We start from the raw sequence: 21,811 nt of genomic DNA on the forward strand, positions 1-21,811 counted from the left end.
ACCTGCGGGCTCCTGGGGAGGGGAGGGCAGATCGCTAGGAGAGCCTGGGCATTGTTGGGATCTGGTTTTACTGCCTTAATTGATCTGTCTAGATAATCCTGTGAACACTGGACCTCTAGTCCTGTGTGCAGGGGTTGTCAGCTTCAGGAAAGGCCAAACCTGAGGTTTTCAGAGGACATTTCTGTCAGCCCAGGTGGTTGGGAACCAAGGTCATTCTGGCAGGAAGTCAAGCATCAGCCTTATGCAATCTTAAGCCTCCCTTCTCCTCCCTCATTCTTGGTTAGCCCCCTTCCCAATTTCCAGTTCTGCATATCCAAGCTGCAGTGCATCCCTCCATGTATCCATCCATCCATAGATCTATCCTTTGCTCCATCCACATACTGGGTACGCATCCATCAATGTATTCATCACATGACTTGGCCTGTTCTTGATAGTTAACAGAATTTACTGCTAACGAGTAATCCTTCTAGGTAGGTTTTGTTCCTTCAAGTGCTCTATCTCTTACGTCAATTTTGGTACTTTGACATTTTCAGTCATTCGTAAAGTGTTATATATAGTTAATAATATGAACAAAATCTCTGTATTTGTGTTATCACTTTTCTCGTTCTCTATGTTGTGTTCATGACTTCTCTCTCCTTGATGAGCTTTGCAGAAGCTTGTACATTCTATTGTTCTTTGTAAAAATCTACTTCTGTGATTCATCATTTCATGATTTTCTAACGCACTAATTTCGACTGTATCTTGATTAAATCTGCTTTCTCATTTGCTTATGTTCATTTTGTTCTCTCTACACCTCGCATTCTTAGATTGAGTGCTTATTTTATTAATTTTCATTCTTTCTTATTTCGTAAGAAAAGCATTTCAGACCATGAATTTTCTTCTGATACACCTTTGGTGTCGTCCTGTGTTTCCATTTGCAGTATCTTTGTCATTAGTTTCTAACTTCCGTTGTTTATTATTCATTTTCCTTTAGAAAGTATTCTTAAAATTTCCTTATTGTTGTATTTTTTGGTAACCGTTTACTATTAATTTCTAATTGCATTAAGGATAGTCAAAGATATGCCCCCAAACATTTTTTGCTTTGGGATATTTACTCAGATTTTCTCTTTGGTAAAACATATGGCTGACTTTCATAAATGTTCCATAGCCAACAGAAAAGCAGGTAAGTCCTCTGTTTGAAAAATAAAATATTTTTTACACACAGCCGTAAAATTGATCCTCTATATTCTTGCGAGTTTTTGGTGTATTTGATCTGTTAGAGTGACTTGTATGAAAATCTCCCTCTATTTCATGTCTTTTCTTCTTTCTGGTTTTTCCAGGAGTGCTTGCTTTAGACCTTATACCTTTTGATGCACTGCATCTGACGCACAAAGGCTCGTGGAAGTTTTACAGACTTAGAGAATTTACCCCATATCGCTGTAAATTGACCCTCTTTGCCACGCTCTTTGTCAGGAATTCATTTTGTTTTGTATCATTTTAAGTCTGCATTTTCCAAAAGAATGTGCCCATTCTTTTACATTTAATTTGTAGGTGTGTGGGTGCGACTCTCGGTCATAGGTTTTCTCTTTCTGTGAAATGTTATTTGGTAAATTTAAATTCCTTTGACTTTTTTCTTTTTTCTTTTAAAGGAGCGCCATCTGCATGTTGAGTTCTTCAAAATGAACCACTTTCTAGTTTACTTGCTTGGTTGCCTACTTACACTGTAAATGTTAGAAGGGCAAGGACTTAGTTTCATTAATCACTAGATCTGATGAACTGTGCTCACTCCACGTAAAAGCTGCTTGGTAAGACATTTGTTGAATGACTTTTAGACAGTGCTCAGTCATTTCTCCAAACAGCTGCCTCCAGCCTGTGCTGTTCTCTGTCAGAAGACACCTAGCTGGTTTCTGTGAAGTGAATGCTTCCCAGGCCATGGGAAGGGGTTTCTGGTGATTGGTTTTTAAGAAGAGAAGAGCATTCTCGATGCCATACGGAGTGGGCCAAGAAAGGATGTGGGGAGATTAGCTAAGAGGCCGTCACAGGAATGCAGACTAGAGGGGGTGACAGCCTGATCTGGGGTGGGTAGCACTGAGTGCCAACTCTGGGTCGGGCACCAAATACTCTACCCCATTATTTAGCACTAAGTACGAGGTATAATGCTAGGGATTTTACCCAAATTTCTCATTTAATATGAGAAATCTATATTTTGATTAGAAAGTTACCATCTTTGACGAAACAAAATATCACTCCCAAACAAGTGAGATAGTAAAATGTAGGCTCAAAGAAAAAGACTTCACATGTGGCTGACACTGTTTTACTAGCGATTCTTACAGAGACATCTTTCCAGAGCCAGCAGAGGCTGTAAATTCTCTTGGCTGTTAATGTCACTCCTTTCATAAGACCCATAGGGCAACTTAATGATTAGCTCACCACCTCTGAGACTCTTCCTGAGGCCTCTGCTCTAACCTCCCTCAAATAAAAAACGTAATAAAGCAAGTAGCTGCAGAAGAAGGCAGGTGATGTGGGAAACCAGGGCATCTGGAAGGGAGAGCTACCCTGACATGGCCCAATCTCTACCTGAGTATTGGGAGGAGTGCTGAAAGAGTGAGAGCTTTCGTCTTCTCTCATAAGGAAAGAGAGCTTTGGCTATTCTATCATCATTTTTGGACTTCCCTGAGGTCATTCCCTAGTCATCACAGAAGAGGAAAGATGCTAGAATCTGCAGACCAGAGTCTCCGATGTACAATGGTTTTGTGGCCCTGGATACACTCATAGATAGGAACAATAAAGGAAAAAATGGCTCTGATTTCAGAGGAAAAACACACCTGCTGTCCACTGTTTTTCCCTTGCAGGATACAGTGACTTTTGTTGACAAAGGAGGAAAAACAGCGTTACTCTGTAAACAAAGTTACACTTACCTAGGAGATTGCCACAGCTTGCCCGCTGCATAGTTGTGTTACCAGACATCCTCCATTTAAGACGCAGGGATGGTCCTTCAGTGGATCCAAATGTAAGGAGCCCTCGGTGAATAAAGAAGCGGGGTGAGAGTGATCCATCCACTATCTGAAATCAGAACTGCAAAGGTTTTCTCACTACTGTTTAACACTATTCTTGATGCTTTCTTCCTGCTTCCTGCATTTTCTGTCTGCTGTCTAACCTGTGCCTTGCCTGGGATAAGTATATGATGGTGAGGTTACTGGTTTGGATTGTAAGTAGAGGAATTTATTAATTGGTTTAGAGGCTCACTGCTGCTTTGTCATGTTCTCAATCAAATTAGCCACTTATTTAAGAAATAAAAAGCTGACACAATTGGGGGGAAAAATGTACCCTTCTGAACCTGTTTCTTATCAAATAGCAACAATAAATTCTCATTGCTTTGCTGTGGATGAAGTGGGATAAGGTATTGAGAAATACCAAGTGGGAGGTGGTTCAGTGTAGTAGCTAAGAGCAGACCCTGGGTTTGGCTGTGGAGGCAGACCTGCTGGGGTTTGAACTCCTGCTGTCATGATAAGCTGTTATCCTGGGCACATTACTTAACTTCTCCCAGTCAATTTTCTCAGCTGTACATGGGAAATAATGTCAACTTTAGGGGTTATTGTGAAGATTCAGTAAGCTAATGTATGTAAAGTTAGTGATTTGGGGCAAATGCTTAAAAATAGTGGTAACAGGCAACTAATAAAAGCATAGTTGCTCAGTAAATACTGTTTTATCTTAATTACCAGAAAAACTCTATCTAAAAGCTAGATAGGGAATCTGAACACATGCCTCTAATTAGCTCCAAAAGGCACTTTCGTTGTTTCCTTTCATCTGCCCAACCCACCTCTCTCCTTCCAGTTGCTTTGGGTTCTGTGCTGCTAAGGGGCACGTATTTCCTTCCACGATTTGAAGCAAACAGAGGCCAGGGCCGGATGAGGGATATGTCAGAGAGGGGAAAGAAAACCTCTTGAGCCTCAGGCTCTCTTACATTTAATTTCCACCTGCCAGCGCCCCAGACCCAGGAACCCTTGGTAACACCCACACACCCACATGCACACACATTTCCCCACCAAGACACCTGGTGTTGAGGCCAGGTGGGTGTTTTCTGTCCAGAGCAAATGTTGACCATTGCAGCAGAAAGCGAGGCATGTAACTGCTTCAAGGGAGTGGGCTTTCTTCCCTAGTTACCACTTAGAAGGATGCACAGCCCTGGGCGTGCCCAGCTGCGGATGCTCTCAGGCCCAGGCAGGCTTGGCCTTCACTCTGCAGGCCTGGAGCTGTGAGCGCTTGCTTCTATTTCCAGCCAATACACCCAAAGGCACTGGGAAAGCCAGGGGGTGGGGTGGGGGTGGGGGAAGGACCTCATACTGGAGAAAAGAAAGGGGTGGGGTGCAACTTCCCTTTTCCTCTTTATTCCCTAGTCTTTGTAGAGAGACATGACTCATCAATGGTTCCTGTAGATGAGGCTTTAGATGCTCTGTGGGCAGCAGATAAGAGTGCAGCCTTCTAGCAGAAAGTAAATTCATTGAATACTCCCCATAAAGTCAATACTGTGAGGCTTATCAGCTGTCCTCATTCCCCACGCAGCCCCCTGGGGACCAGGCTTGAAATAAAGGCCACAGTTCCAGGGGCTGGAGAGTGAGATGCAGGATTGGGCTGGGAGGGCCTCTGCCACCCCCACCTCCCACCCCCTGTTGAATTTCAGGCAGGTGGGGGAAATCTGCCAGGCCTGAGCTGCCCAGAGCCCTCAGCTTCCCAGACTGACAAATCCCAAATCAAACATCGCCCCCCCCAAACCAGGGGATGAGGGAGCGTCTTCCATACCCACATCAAAACCAGCAGATGTTTTCAGGAGCTTCACTGGGGCTTCTTAGGAAAGTTAGAGGATGTTACCTTAAATGTAACCAATAAGAAACCTTCAGAGAAAACCTTGACTTTTCACCACTGTTCTCACCTCTTCTTTTCATTACAGATACTTCTGCACTACCCGAGAGCATATCCATCTTTCCTAGCTGGTGGAGATTTGGTTTCTTTGAAAATCGCCGGAAAATAAGTACGTTTCCAGCTGGAGTTTCAGACCCGATTCTGAGACTCAAACTGTAGCGGAGGCAGGCTGTATTAGCAGGATACAACCTCCCATCCCACTCCCATGATGCCGGCAGGCATGATAGGCTGGCCCAGACCCAATGAGCGGGCAGCACCTGGTGAAAGTGGGAAAGTGTGAAAACAAGACGGCCTTGGCCTAGCCCGATTGACACCTAGAATGGCCCAGCCAGCGGCGTCTCAGCCTTGTCAGCGTGGGAGGTAGCCTGGGGACAGTGAGGTCAGTTGTGAGCATGAGCTGTGCTCCTAGAACAACTGGAACGGCCCCTCTTTACCCTTTGGGGATGAGTCCGCAGGGGCAAACAGTCTACAGGGAACGAGGACCAAGTTAAGACCCAGAAGTGAACATCTCTGCTGCGACGTCTCCTCTCCTGCCATCTGTTTCCCAGCTCCCCGAGCTCATCCTTTGTGGCATCCCCCCGTGGAGATGCCATCCCGTCCTGGTTTCTCGCTGAAGCAGCAGGGGCAGAAATGGTGCCATCCGCTCCCTCCCATCTCTCACACTGCCTGCACTGTGGTGCCCAGGCCACACGCTGACCACGGAGTTCCTTTGTGTCCCCCTTTGCCTGCCCCTTTCCAGAAACTGCCTTCATGTCTTCACCAGAGCCTAGGATCTCACTACCAACCCTCCTGCCTCAATTCATCTGAGCTTTTGTCTTGCCTCCCAAGTGCCTGTTCTAATTCCCTGGAACTCTCCGGATAAGACCCTACCTTGGTCCCAGCGTACTTGCGCTCTGTGGTGGCAGAGCTGCTCTGAGCTCCACTTCTCAGACCAACACCAAACGCCCCTCAGCCTCCAGCACTTCCTGCCCCTGGACCCTATCCATGCCTGGAGCCGACTGGGAATTCCGAGGAGAAAACTTACCTGGGCCACCTGGGGCCTCAGCCCACCTGGCTAGGCCTCTGCCCTCTGCCCCGGCAACTTTAGGGATCCCAGCTCAGTCTCAGTGACTAAGTTCTCCGAAATCCCTACTCTGGCCGGGAAGGGGCTTTGTGAATGTTTGCTGAGTCAGCAAATGAGCCTTGGCCCTTAGCACAGTGCCTGTGAGTGGTCATCAGCTAGAGGTGTTTACTGAAGGTGTCACGCTCTTATTCTATTTCCTTCCTTCCTTCCTTCCTTCCTTCCTTCCTTCCTTCCTTCCTTCCTTCCTTCCTTCCTTCCTTCCTTCCTTCCTTCCTTCCTTCCTTCCTTCCTTCCTTCCTTCCTTCCTTCCTTCCTTCCTTCCTTCCTTCCTTCCTTCCTTCCTTCCTTCCTTCCTTCCTTCCTTCCTTCCTTCCTTCCTTCCTTCCTTCCTTCCTTCCCTTTCTTTATTTTTTAAAGAAAATTTATTCCCAAACTGCTGGAGTGCACAGGCCCAGGAGGAGTGACTGTCATTCCAATAACCTTTCTCCATTTGCTCTTACCCAGACTTCAGGGCGGCATAGCCAATGCCCCCACAATCTGCTCATTGCCCACTTTTCTAGTCAGAGTTTTTTTCTTTTTTAACTATTTACCCACATAAAGCTAGGTAGTCTTATCCACTGTCCCATTAAGTCCATTCTGTGACTTTACTTTCTCCTTTTACTCAGGAATGATTTCTTCCCTTTCTTCACTTATTCAGATTTTCTGTTTGTTAAGTCTGAAGACCCAGCCGACACTCACTGTCCCTCTCCCTGCCCTCCTACCTGGAGCGTTTTCTAGCCTCAGGTGCTCAGGCCTCCTTCTACAAAGTCTGGGACCTTTGGTTCCCTTACCTAAGCCTAGTCTTTGAGACTCAATTCTGTTGAGTTATATTTTAATCCCATATCCAATCTCCCCAAAGGACAGGCCTTATACCTACCTGTGCCATTGAGGCTAGGGACACTTCCTATCACCAGTCCTCAGGAAGAGGTCCTCTACTCAGGAGGGCTCTTAAGTACTCGGAACTAATTTTACAGAAAAAATATTACTAGGCATTATCAGAGAAATATATATATATATATATATATATATATATATATATATATATATATGGAGGGTACCAAAAAAATGTATACACATATACACATATTAAGGAAAAAACTGTTAAAATTGTAATACTCAATATATACCGATAACAAAAGATGAATACAAGTCACGTTTGACTTCTGTTATTACAAGAGGTGCTCAAAGTGGTTACCATCAGCATAATTTCAATACATAGATTCATATACTCTGTGTGTGTGTGTGTGTGTGTGTGTGTGTGTATGATACATACATATATACCATATCTTTTTATCCATTCATTGCCAATAGACACTTCCCATGTCTTGGCTATTGTAAATAAAGCTGCAGTGAACATGGGGGGTACATATTTTTGGGGTAGTGATTTCGTTTCCTTCAGATATATACCCAGAAGTGGGATTGCTGGGTCATATGGTAATTCTATTTTTAATTTTTTAAGGAAACTCCACACTGTTTTCTATAGTTGCTGCGCCAATTCACATTCCCACCAACAGTGCACTAGGGTCTCTTTTCTCCACATCCTCACCAGCACTTATCTCTTGTCATTTTGATAACAGCCATTTTAACAGGTGTGAAGTGCGATTTCATTGTGGTTTTGATTTGTGTTTCCCTAATTACTAGTGATGTTGATCACCTTTTCATGTACCTTTTGGCCATTTGAATATCTTCTTTGGGAAAACGTCTACTCAGTTCTTTTGCTCATTTTTAAATTGGATTATTTGGTTTTTCTGCTAAAAAGTTGTATGAGTTCCTTATATATTTTGGATATTAACCATTTATCAGATATGTGGTTTGTTGGATATGCACTTTGCAAATATTTTCTCCTGGTCTATAGCTTGAATTTTCATCCTCTTCTTGTAGGCTTTTGAAGAGAAGCAATTTTTTAGTTTTGATGAAGCCCAATTTATCAGTTTTTCCTTTTATCGATTGGTACCAAGTATAAGACTCTTTGCTTAGCCCTAGATCATGAAGATTTTCTCCTAGTCTTTTACCCTAAACATTTCATAGCTGTACGTTTTACATTTAAGTATGTGATCCATTTTGAGTTCATTTTTGTATAAAGTAATTGAGGTTCTTTTAGGGTGGGTGGGTGGGGGGAACTACGGATGTCCAATTGTTCTAGCACCATTTGCTGAAAAGGCTATTCTTCCTCCATTGCTTTTGCAATTTTCCCAAACATCAGTGGAGCATATTTGTGTGTCAGCTTCTGGGTTCTTTATTCTGATCCATTGGTCTATGTGTCTGTCCTTTACCAGTACCATGCTATCTTGATTACTGCATTAGTTTGCTAAAATTGCCTAATCAAGTATTACAGACTGGGTGGCTTAAAATAGAAATTTATTTTCTTACAGTTCTGAATGCTAGAAGTCCAAGATCAAAGTGTTGGCAAGTGTTGACGTCTTCTGAGGGCCTCTGTCCTTGGCCTGTAGATGGCCATCTTCTCTCTAAATGTTCACATGCTCTTCTGTACCCTCATCTCTTCTTGTCAAGGACACCAGCATGTTGGATTAGGACCCACCCACAAGACCTCTTTTTACCTTAATTACCTCTTTAAAGGCCCTATCTCCAAATACAGTTCCATTCTGAGGTCCTGGGGGTTAGGACTTCAATATATGACTTGGGTGGGGAGGGCACAATTCAGCCCATAACAAGTTCTGTAGGTATATAATAAGCCATAATATTGGGTAAAGTGATTCTTCTCACTTTTAGTAGAAGAGGTTGGTCTCAAGTTATAATTAAAAAGAATTTTTTTTTTCTAATCAGCAGTTAATTGGAATTAGCAGAGCAGCCACTGCATTTCAAGTCAGCAGGGTTTAAGATCTGTTACCTCTAAATTGCAGGTTCTTCACATGCAAAACAAAGGACAGTAACACCTACCTTACAAGATCAGCTGACACCTCTACTGAAATGTAAAGACAAACTCAAGTCTTCCAATTCCAAATCTTTCTGCCACTTTATTCTTTGTCAAGACTGCTTTAGCTATTCTAGAATCTGTGGCTTTCCACATACATTTTACAATAAGCTTGTCTATGTCTACTAAAAATCTTGCTGAGATTTTGATAGGAATTGTATTAAACCTATAGATCGATTTGGTTAGAAGTGACGTCTTTACTATGTTGACTTTTTCAACCCATTTATTTAGGTCTTCTTTGACATCTTTCATCAGCATTTTTAGCATGCAGATACTGTATATGTTTTACTGAGTTTATACCTAAGTACTTCATTTTCATAGACATGACTGTAAATGGACTGTTTTCACATGTTCACTGTTAGTATCATATATAGGAATGCAACAGAGTTTTCAATGTTGATCTTGTATACTGTCACCATGCTAAACTCACTTATAAGCTCCAGGAGTTCTTTGGTTTGGTTTTTGTTCATAATACATTTCTTAGTATTATCTATGTAGACAATCATATCATCTGAAAATAAAGGGTTTTATTTCTTTCTTTCCAATCTGTATGTTTTTGAAAATTTTTCTTGCCTTATTGCAGTGGTGAGAACTTCCAGGGTTATGTTGAATACAGGTAGTGAGAACAGGTATCCTTACCTTGTTCCCAATTTTACAGGGAGAACATGTAGTGTCTCATGTTTGTTGATTTTTTTGAATGCTGAACCAGGCCATATATAATTGGAATAAATCCCACTTGGTCATGGTGTGTAAATCTTTTTTAGACATTGTTGGATTCGGCAGACTAGGACTTTTCACTTCATAGCCTGTGTTATTTCCACTCTGCTGTAGCTACTCTTCACAATTCTGACTTTAATTCAAATCCTATAAAAGGCCTTTCTATTTCTTTCTTCTTGAAAATATTATAGTTCCCCATGCTGGGTGTCCTCTCTTGCTATAACAAGCTAATAAACCTAACTTTCTTTGATTATGGGTGTCTTCCTGATGGTCTGTGACCGGTAAGCTTTATCACTGAGAACTCTTGGATTTACAGAATTGAATTTTAGAACTATTGTACCAGTGACAAGATTACTATTTTACCAGATTGCTTATAAATGTTAGTGGCTGTTATTTCTACTGCAAACTTCAAAAATAAGCACAAAGTATCTCAAGAGATTAGAAAAATTTTATTCATCATCACAAACTGGATTATATATTACAAATTCTGATCAAAGTAATAATATTAAAGGTATTTTCAGTAGTACCACAAACTATTTGTACCCGAAGATAAAACCAAGTAAACTGGTAAGCATACACGAAAATTTACTCATGTTTAAAATAACACTTTGTTTAGAAAATCACATGCATGTTTTGCTGGTTATGAAGTGGAACGGACACACAAATACCTACATATCATTTTCATTGAACAAACACATGAAATGTTTCCCATGCTGTAAATGAGTCATCAGAATGCTGTAAAGTCTTATAATTTTTTAAGGAAATGATGCATGAGACAGTATAATTGTTTTATAGAATAAAATACAGTACTTCGAATTCTCCTAATACTCCCTCTCAACTCCGCTGTGAGAGCTGATCATAAATATATAGCTGCTTGGCTGGTTAATGTGTTCCTGTATAATCTGCATTGGGTTGGGTGGGTTGGGAGATTGCAAGGGGGGCATTTTAAGCTAGAAGTTCTGAGACTATAGAAGCAGAGATTTCTCATTAGAAAAATTTATGCATGCCTACTTCAGCACTGGTCCTGTTCAAAAGCTAACACCACTCACTGTATTGGCTGTTTGACTTATGCCCTATATTTATTATGTTGGTGCAAAAGTAATTGCAGTTTTTGCAATTTTATACCTTTTGAACCACAATTACTTTTGCACCAACCTAACAGAATTTTAGTCTGATGCAGAGCAGTTGAAAATAGCATCACATACCCTTGATTCTTGCCTCATTGAGACACAGGAACAAATGTGGGGGAAGTCGATGGAAATGAGTACTTTCAATTATCCTTTATTAATACTGATATAGGCATTCAGCACAGACAACTAAATGAAATTAAGTATTCTAAATTCTTTTCCTCTCACATCATGACTTACATCTGTTTTTGGCTGGGCAGAGATTTACTAATGAGGAGGGGAGGGTTTACCTCTATAAAAAGGTAGAATACTGAAAAAAAAGCCCAGAGCACACACCAAACCTAGGGAAGTACAGAGAATGAATTGCTTGGAATCAAGAACTAGGTAACATATGGGATAGGATAAGAAGATCCTGGAGACAACAGCTTGACCAATACAATGAAAATACAAGTTCTATTTAGATAAGGAGACAACTTGGTTAAGTCTCTGAATTCAAAAACCATCCAATTTGCCCTTTCATACCTTGATACAATGAAAAAAATTTTTTCTAAGCAGATTCAGTCATGCAGCCTTCTGAGTAAGAACTGTGCCCTGAACCACAGTTTTTAAAATCCCATTTGAAGAATAATTAGAAAAGGACTTGGGAGTAGAAAACAGAATATTTTTTGAGTACTTACTATGTGTGGGTCTGATCCTCAGCACTTTATATTTCATTTAATCCCAACTAAAAGCCCTTAGAAGTCCGCATCATTTCCCCAAATCACTCATGAAAATTAAGGCTGAGAGGTCCTGTACCACAAATCCCATATGATGAAGCTTGGATCTAAATTCAGGCCTAATTCAAAAGTTTATGGTCTTTTTATGCCAACATGCTGCCTTTCCTTAGTGAGATGTGAGAGGTTACCTAGCCCAGTCTTAACGACAAAGAAAGAGAAGGAGGAAAAAGAAATAGCTGCAGGATATTTCTTCAGAGAAATTCTTTTGACGGGTCAAGAACTGGAGTTTTTCCATGCTTTAAAGTTGTTTCAAATGATGATTATGTGTTACAAGGTGGAAATGTGGCACTTTCCCTGACTAGATTTTGAGGGGAAATTTCCCCTGGGGATTTATAACATTGAGGATAAAAGAACTGTTCATTTTCATAAAGGTGAAACTAGGGGGAGACTTAGAAACATTGGCAGCCTTAAGCTTGTGACACTGGGTGAGGTTTTTGGCTGGGATTTAGGAAATTCATCACAAGTGTGTTTCCCAGATGCCGCTGTGGTCCCCAATCTATAACCCCCTGCTTTCCTATGTACCATCTCTCACCTCTCTGTCCTGTGTGTCATTCGAAGTGTGATAGCTGTGTAAGACTAGAAACAATGGTTTGGGGTCGCAAAGGAAAAAAGGAATGAGCACAGTCTGTTTTCAACTACTTGTACCCGTAAGAGAATATCAATAAAGAGGAAGAGGAGGGACTCTTCAGAAATGGAAACTTAGCAGATTGATGCTAATGTTTACTGCGGAAGTAGAGGAGTAATGTAGCATCTTGAAAACCAGGTACTCCTGGATATTAAGAATGACATGACCTAAGGCTAATGTCCCCAGACATGGACTATTTCACCTTATGAAGCTAAGGCATTTTTCAGATAAAGGTAAAAGACAGACTAAGAATTTTGGACAAGAAGGAAACCCTCCTCCTTGACCTCTTTGTCACCTGAGGCTCTCCATCTGGCAGGGAGATAGTCAGTGGGGAATGGCAGCAATACCCTGAAACATAATCCAACTGAGGCACTGGATGACTCATGGTCAAGCACCTAAAGCAGGGTTAAGACGCTGTGCTGCAATGCAGGGAAACAGGCCCGGGGCCAGAGGTCATGGCATTCCTGAGTTTTAGCCTCAGGTCTGTCGTGCTCAAATCACTCCTTTCTGGGCCTATTTATTTAGCTATAAAACAAGAGTGTTAGAATTTCTGGGGGGATGGTGGCAGACATTCTGCCATCTAGTGGTCATTTTTTGGGGTTTGTAGCTAAGAATCAAGGTTGAAACCTGCTGTCCCACTGCTGGGCTTCTTAGGGATGCTCAACTTTGGGAACCGCAGTTTTATTCTAGGGCCGGACGTCACTAGCTGCAGGAGAGGAGAGAAGGCTAAGTGCTCCCTGCTGAGAGAAGGACTGAGTGGCTACCAGTTGTAAATCCTGCCAATCTTAATATGAGAGGTTTTCTCCTAGTAATCCAGGCAAACTGGACCTAAAAGTGGTCGGATTAGGAGGATTATTGTTGGAATACTCAGGTGAGGAAAGAAAAATGACCTGATGAGGTGCTTGCTGATGGTAGATCTACCTGACCCAAGGTTTCCGGACACTCAGCAGAATTCAACTGTGAAGCAGCACAGGCTGAAATACGGCTGAATCTGTATGAGAGGTGAGCCCGGACTTCAGAATCTGGGGAAAAGCTTTCATTCCCCCAAAGTTAGGGCAGGACCCAAAAAGCTGAAGCCGGGGACACCAGAAGACAGTCAAGAAAGGAATTCCTGCAGGATGTAGAACCTCTGGAGGGCAGGATGGGAACCTCTGTCGATGGGGTCAAGCCATCTTAGATTTTGAACACTTCAAGACCTTGGGTTCCAGGGACAGATAAAAGAGAAATAAGCTAACCAGGGATGGGTAAGACCCCTAGCAAACAGTGGGAGTCCCAATTAGAGATGGTCAGAAATGTGGAGTGTATACACTTCTAGATGCTGTGTACAAGCAAACGGTCCTCACTAAGCATGGTGGATTTTGCCCAGGAACACTGTTATTACATTATCTGTTATATTTTTTCAACCATGAAAAATAAAATTAGGGCCAGCTATTTAGAATTTGGGTATGATTTCCACGGGCTGATTTTCTAGCAAAGAGAAAGGTAATTACAATGGCTTGTCATTTGGGGACAAATTTCCTGGTAATCTATAAAGGTCCCTGAAAACCCAATTACGTTACTTATGAAAAGACCCAACGATTATGGCATTGAAAGTTCACCCTAGGAGAGAAAGGTCATTGGTTACCATTTATCAAAAAAAGTTTTCATTGTATTTAAAATTTGGAGTGGAGTGGCTGTAGGTTACTTTCCCCAACTGTTTTTTTTTTCTTTTCAAATTAAATTTATTGGAGTAACTGGTTAATAATATTATATGTTTCAGGTATACAACTTTATAATACAACATCTGTATATTCGACTGTGTGCTCACCATCCAAAGTCTTCCATCACTGTATATTTGACCCCCTTTACCCTCTCCATCTTCCCCCCACCTCTTCTCCTCTGATAATCACCTTACTACCCTAACTTTGTTTTAAGAAAATTCTGTCAGCCCCTTTCCTCAGACCTTCTGGTTTCCATTTGTGACACTCCTGATATTCTCTAGTCTTAGAGGAAAATCTGCCAGTCTGTTCCAGAAAGTAGTCCTAAACAGTCTAGATAAAATGTAACATTTAGATTCCTTTGAGAGTCAGAGAGAGAGAGAGAGAGAGAGAGAGAGAGAGAGAGAGAGAGAGAGAGAGAGAAGTGCTTATTGTGCCTATATATCCCTTTACTTTTCACTTGGAATATACAATTAAAATGATTCATGAAGAGATGGGGGAGACAGGCCATCCCAGCCCACTCAGGGATGTGTCTTGTGAGGAAAAAGGAAAATGGAGGGTTTCAGAATGTGTTATACTTGATAAAGTAGGGAAGTCTGAGTTCTTGCCCCAGTGATATTCAGATAGAACAACAAGAACAGATGCAAACTTTACTAACAGTATGAGGTTGGGTGGGGCACAGTTGCCAGGGTTGCCATTTATCTTCATTTTGAAGACTTGTTGTAGTATTGAAGACAAAACGGAATAGGTAGGCTTACATACCATTTAAACTGGTTTATAGGCCTATAAATGAAAGATGGGGAGCTGTAATTAATGAATGAATACATTGAAGAGTACACTTAGAAAAATCAGAGGTATTTCTATTGATATGTTAGTGTTAACATTAAAATAGGGAGGGCAAGGATTATAAATACGAAAATATTAAATGTCCATGAGTAGCTCATATTTTTACTCAACAGATGGATGAGAATGAAACAAGGAAAATAAGTTTTATGAAATGACAACCCTTTCAAAGTCATGTTTGTGGGCAGGTTTCTCTTGAATGATTTGTCAACAAGTGCTATCAAAAGTCAGGGAAAATATGCTCACAATGGCCAGTAATTTAAGCATTACACAAACATAAGGTTTCTATTCACTTCAAATATAAAAATAGAAGTATAAGGAAATTTAGGTATCCTTGACAAGGCCAGACATAAGCTCTCATTCTCTTATAGGATGATGCTCTAAATCAATTCCACATCACGGTACTAATAAAAGGAATCTGCTAGCATCACTGCTTAATGCCACCTAAAGTTTGATCACCTGCTTATTAACGCAGACTCCACACCTTAAAAGTAGCACTAATGTACAAGCTTAAGTGCTGAGAACAGGAACAGTTAATTCTTTTTAACTAGTATATTCGAACTTAATTTCACCTGGTAAGCCCATCTTGTACTCCAAACACTAACATTTTGAAAGCACTTACAGAACATATCAGATTCTATACGAGCTCTTCAAAGGGTGAAGGTGTTTCCCTCAAAGGAAAATTGGGGTGCTTGCCAAAGGGAGGGGGAAAGAGGCAGGCATCTATCTCATTCATCTCTGCTCGCCACTCTGAACTAGCAACTGTACCTGGCACATGGAGACTCCTTAATAAATGTAAAGGGAGAGAATTAAATCAGACGGTTCAGGACTTAGGACTCTTTCTGTGTCTTCAAACTTGTCATTTTTCTTTGGCTCCTACTTATGTTTGACAAATAGACATATATCTTTTCAAATAGTTATCCGTCTGGTTTTCAGGAGGGGAATTCTACTGTTTCAACCCGCTGTCTCAGTATAACTGGATAACCTCATCCCACTCCGAAACAGGCCAGACCCCATTGGGCTGCACGTTGGGGGGAGAGCGTTTCCAGTCCCACGTCTTCACGGGAATCCTCCAGGTCTTACCATAGTTGGCTTCAATGTACTCGATGGTTTCACAGGGCACATGAACCTTCATGTCTACAAACTCAGTCCAGCACAGCGTGAACTTGGGAAACAGGTATCTGTGGCAAAACAAAGGCAATGTGGAGAGGAGTTAGGCTTCAACATTGGACATGTTAGCCAAGGAACCCAGCTGTTGGTGAACTCCTGGCTGAAAGACAGTCCCCTCCCATTAAATAGATTTGAGGCTAGATAATGTGGACATTTTATTGTTTCCAATTGTCCGGCACCCCTTTCCTCTTCTAATGTTAATAGCACCCCCATTTCCCTCCTCTATTCCCAGTCCCTGTGATTCAGGAGGGCTAACCCACTCCTAGGTTCCAGAGATGGGTAGAAAAGACCCAGGACTAAACAGAAAATTTTAGTGACTGGGTCAGGGATAGGAGTGTACACAAATTGGGCAAATGAAAGTCAGCTTTGGCATTTATGTTGGAACGACTGGGGAGGGAGGGGGGAAGAGGTATCTTTTTTTTTTTTGCTGAGATTTCTAAGCTGCTAGGATAGAAGCTGAGCACTGCTGGTGGCTATTTTTGCTATTAGCCAAGAGAGCCTGTCTGAGAATGAAGTCAAAGCAAAAAGCTGCCAAAAGAGGGAGGAAAATGACAGAGTTTGGAGAATCCTGGGGCAGTGCTTGGATTTGGCTGTGGCCATTCCTTGGGTGAACCAACAAGCATATAAATATTGACTACATTTCTAATACGTGCAATTCTTAGTACATGGAGGGAGGCACGTGCAGCAGCAGTGACAAAGGAAACGAAACTCCTAGTCAGCCAGAGAACCTGAATCAATCCTAGCAATACGACATTCTCCAACAAGGGCATCACAAATGCTTGTGCCTTTGTAATAGGCCATGTTAATTTCTGTGCCCTGGGTTTCACTGTGGTCCCAGGTGGCTTGATAACCTACTCAGCTTAGATAGCTTAAGGAGAAATTCCCAGGGTCCACCAGGGTATTTCTCTAACTCCTAGAAATTCCTCCCTCATACTGTAGTGAGAATCTCATACCACAATACGTGAACATGGTAGGTAGGACCCATTAACTTGGCTTTTTAAGTAAAGCTTCACACCCTACCCCCTTTTCAAATGCAGGAATACACATCCAATGTTTCGATGCACTGTACTTCAACAACCACCTTCTTCCTGCTCTGCCTTTTTTTTTTTTTAACCATCTACACTTTTAAAATCTCTGCTCTCAGCCCCAAACGTTCTTTTTAAAAACAGTTCACATATCATTAAATCCTCATCACATTCAAGCTGCTGCTCAAAGAATTTAACTAAAGAACACTAAAATAAACAGCACACATGGAAGGTGAATCTTTTCTTTCACAACCTGACTTCCCCAGACTATATAGCCAGCCTGACCTCAAAATGCATTTTCAGGCTTGCATCCCTCACCTGAACCCACCTGTAGTTCCTGCCCTTCTTCCTTTCATTTAAAACGCTAAAGACCATCTCTAAGCCAGCCGAAGGAGTATGGGTTATAATGAATTTTAATCTATCTATAGCAGAACTTTCTCAATTAGTAGGTAAGGTTCCGACATTAAACCAAAACGTTCCTTAAAAGTACACTGGATCAGTAAGTAAAATTTTATATATTACAAAGGGAAGTTCAAACCATCAGCTTTGTGAGATTTTAAGCTTTTCTGATAGCCTTATATCCTGTGTTGGTGTTTTCTGAAAAATGTTCCTTCTCTTCACAACATGGGAAGAACTTTTAGGAAAGAGATTTGAAGTGCCAACAGCAGATATCACAGAAATTCAAAATATCAGAGGATTAAAGGAAAAAAAAAGGAACAGGGGAAAAAAGCCAGATGTCAAAGTGTAATCATATTGTGCAAATGAGATCTAACTGGGATGTTCTCCAAGGAAAGGTCACTTTTCATACGTTCTGCTTTTGAATATCATGTTTTACCACCAGATGAACATAAAGCCATACATGAAAATGAGAGGCTGAACAAATTCTAAAGAAAGCAACAAGTCCCTTCTCCCCAAACCAATGGGTGCTGGCAGCTAATAGACAATCCCAGCTGGCTTCTGTGAAAAGTCAGCCACAGCAAATCTCATAGCTGAGGAAGAAATCAGATACAGCATAGATCCACCATCTGCTGGTCCCACTTTTACTCTGCACACTCATATTCATGGAATTGCTTATTTTGTCATCAGACAGATCCATCCATCACCAGCCTCCACCCTCCCCCATCAAATGCTGGTCAGCAGAATGTCCACCTGTCCCATCCTATCAAGTTGACACACTGAAGTTGAAATGAGGCAAAAACCACGGTCTATCTAGTAACACAGGCCAGGAAATTTCTCTTTTAAATATTAGCCTCTACAGTCTCATCAAAGAGGTGAAAGAAAGAAAAATCATAGGTCCAGGATAGAAGGTAAATAAGGATACTACCCATTTTACAAAAGCAATGTTTTGAACAAGAAAAGATTTATGAACAAAACCAAAACATTTAAAATACATAAACAATATTAAAATAAATCAAAGACAATTTAATTCAAATGTTAATTTTTGTTCCTAAATAGAAACATCCCTAAACATTTTGTGGTTTTCTTTTCACCACATAATTTTCAATCCATTCGGCCAAAAGAAAATTCCAGCAAAGATAAACAAACCATAAAATGTGAAAACTGACTTTAAAATGGGATTGTGGAGAAGGAAAGAGGGCTGAGGGACCCAGAACAGCACACACCATGTACTCTGTTCAGGTTACCAATAAACAATGACCAATAATCTGTCATGGGTGTGTAATGTGACTTTAGCTTTTAAAGCTAAGGTTCAGTTCAGCTAAGCAGTTTGTACTTTAAAGCCCTGATAGAGTCTAAAATGTGAAAAGATTTAAATTCAGACTAAGCAACCCTATATCAGAATACAAATTCAAGGGATCTTATCACACACACAAAAATTCCCCTCAATCATTTTCGATTTCATACCATTTGTACTTCATTTTATTTTTGCATAAAACAGTACTTAGAATTAAGAGTTAGCTGGAGTAGACCATTTTTCTCCCCTCACAGAGATGCTTAAAGTCTGTAAAATTCTCCCCTCACAGAGATGCTTAAAATCTACTTATTGGTGGTAGGATAAAGTAATTTCATCAGTTTAATTATACAACCTATAAACACAATTACTAAGTGAAAAACACTGTTTTTATTATTACTAGTTAGCTTGGCTAAGTGAGCTAACCATCAATTACAACTGACGCTGACATTTTTAAACCTAAGTTTGCATTAAATTCTGAAGTTGGAACAGTAGAGCCTTTTTTCTAAACAAGAATTTCCTACAAAACAACATAAATGGTTTATTCTCATTACCAATTTTGTCTCTTCTTTTAACTCTTAATTTCTTGTTCTTTTGTTAGTCCAGTGCTTAAGCCCTCTAGTATACTGCTTTATAGAAGCAGGAACAGCAACCATTCTTACGTCTTTTTCTTCTGATTTTAATAGAAAGTCTTCTAAAGTTTTACTATTAAATGTGATTTCTCAACGTAGGTTTTTGGTATAGTCCCTTTATCAGGTTAAAGAAATTCCAGATCCCTTTTATTCCAAGTTTACTAAACCGCCCCCTTTTTCCTTTTTGATTAATTAGGAAATTTACCAAAAGTTTTTAATGTCATCTACTGAAACAATCACATAGTTTAAAATCCTTTTAAAATTTTAATCCTTTAATGTTGAGAATTATACTAATACATACACACTCCAAAATTCTAATCATTTGTTTCACTTAGGATATTTTTATCTGTGCTGAGACTTTAATTTCCCTTAAAAAAATTTTTTGGGTACTGTCCAAGTCCTATATTGCTATCAGTCTCATAAAATGAGTTGCTTGAAGCAGTTTTTTTTTTCTATTTTCCAACATAGGCTATATAATACAGGGAATAATCTGTGAAGGCATGGTAAAACTTTCTACGTCTTTTGGTAGGGAAAAGAAGGGAAAAGGAGTATTTTTGGTTACTAATTCAATTTCTCTAATGAATATAGATTATCTAGAATTTCTTGAGTTGATTTTGATACATGTTTTTTCCAGAAAATTTTATCATGTTCACATTTTATCTGATTACCACATTTATTGACTGAAGGTGGTCTGTAGCTTTCACTTTTGAGAGAATCAGTGTAACATGGTTAAGAGTCAACATCCTGGGTTTGAATATTGAATATTATTTTTAATTTTACTGATTTTCTTGATCAATATTGCTAAATGTCTGTTCACTAGATTTTATTTTTTAAAAACCAGCATTTGGATTTGTTGATCTTTGGTATTGGTTTTATTTCATTAATTTCTTCTATTGGTTTCCTTCCTTCACTTTACCTTTATCCTTTTAACTGCATTCTACAAGCTTTGATATGTAGTACATTCATTATCTTTGAGTCCTAAAAATTTTATAATTCTCACTCATGATTTCCTTTTTAAATTCATTAGTTATTAGGGAGGGCATTTTAAACTTTCCACACATTTTAAAGATGTCGTTTAATTGTTTTCAAATTCAATTCCATTGTGCCATACTACAAGTATTCCACGTATTGACATAATCATGTAGGTTCTTCCCCTTTAATCTGTTAATGTGGAGAATTTTACACACACACACACACACACACACTTTTTATTAATCTTTGAAATTTACTAAGATTGCCTTTATGATGTAGTACATAAATCAACTTCTGTAAATGCTCCATTTATAGCATATAAGAGGATATTCACCATTTGTTGGGTGAAGACTTTTACAAATATCAAGTCGATCAAGCCTGTTAATTTTGTTCATATCTTCAACAATTTTACTAATTTCTTCTTTGTTTGAATCAGCAGTTTTAAAAAGTATATGAAAATCTCCTACCATAATTGTGAACATGTCAAATATTCATTAGAATTTCATCAGTTTTTGATTTATATATTTAAAGGCCATATTGTCATACAAGCTCATATTGAGTCATACAAGCTCATGAATATACTTTCTTCTTAGTGGGCTGTTTCTCTGTGAAATTGTATAGTGGGCCTTTTTATCCTTTAATATTCCCCCGCTAAAATTCTATTTTGCCCGATACTAAAATTAAATATAGTGCCAGTTTTCTTTGGTTAATAATATCAGGGTATATTTTTTCCGTCCCTATAATTTTCAACCTTTGTGTGATTTTGTTTTAGGTGTGCCTCTTGCCAAGCATTATAACTAAATTTTGTTTTTCTATCCCATTTGATAAACTATGTCTTTTTACAGGTTAGCTTAATCTATTAACATTTATTGTAATAAATTATATATCTGGATGTGTTTTGAACTCTAGAGCCAGACTGCCTGGGCTCAAATCCTGGCTTCACCAGTTATTAATTGTGTGACCTTGGTCAATCTTTTTGTGTCCTAACTTCTTCCTTTATAAAACGAGGATACTACTACTACCTCAGAGAGATGTTAGCATAGAATGAATAAATATATGTAAAGTGCTGAGCAGTATTTAACACATACATAGTAAGTGCTATAACAATGCTGACTGTTGTTGTTACGTGATTATTTTTATATGTTTTCAGTTTATCATGCTTTTTCTTTGACCCACATTTCCTACATTTGGATTAATAAAGGTTTATAAATTTTCTTTCATTCTGTTTGTCTGGAAATTTTCAATATTTCTATCTACTAGTAGTTACTGTCTGTAATAATTACTGTTTATTTTTTAACATACATACTTCACTACAACATTTACTTATAAAGACTAAATGTATGCAGAATTTCTACGCTCTTTATAAACATGTAATTTAGTATACTTTACTCTTGAACACTTGGCAAATCACATCCTTCAACTTATTTTTAACATTTGTCTTTTTTTTTAAACAGGCAATGGCTAACAAATTTACTGACACATTTTATGCAATTTTGTGTTCAACATTATTTCATACATATCATGTCTTCCTTCTGGATTCTTTAATAGATCTTTAAGTGTGGCTCTGTAAGACATAAACTTTCACAGTCTTTGTATACATGTAA

The 21,811-nt window shown here is 39.7% G+C and overlaps 1 protein-coding gene across 10 annotated transcripts in view; it reads right to left on the reverse strand.

The window, feature by feature from the left end:
• Nucleotides 1–10,080: 10,080 nt before the first annotated feature.
• Nucleotides 10,081–21,811, reverse strand: part of FKTN (fukutin) — a 58,231-nt gene continuing 46,500 nt past the window's right edge. For 9 of the 10 annotated variants that reach the window (XM_019734205.3, XM_019734201.3, XM_074330787.2 and 6 more), the window contains one exon: nucleotides 10,081–15,899. In XM_019734205.3, coding sequence (XP_019589764.3) covers nucleotides 15,686–15,899 — 214 coding nt within the window. In that variant the 3' untranslated portion in view covers nucleotides 10,081–15,685. The remainder of the gene's footprint in view (nucleotides 15,900–21,811) is intronic. The other variant, XM_019734206.3, reaches the window with a different exon arrangement.

The sequence above is a fragment of the Rhinolophus sinicus genome, chromosome 16 (genome assembly GCF_057876585.1).
Source record: "Rhinolophus sinicus isolate RSI-liver-muscle chromosome 16, RSI-T2T, whole genome shotgun sequence".
Classification (NCBI taxonomy): domain Eukaryota; kingdom Metazoa; phylum Chordata; class Mammalia; order Chiroptera; family Rhinolophidae; genus Rhinolophus; species Rhinolophus sinicus.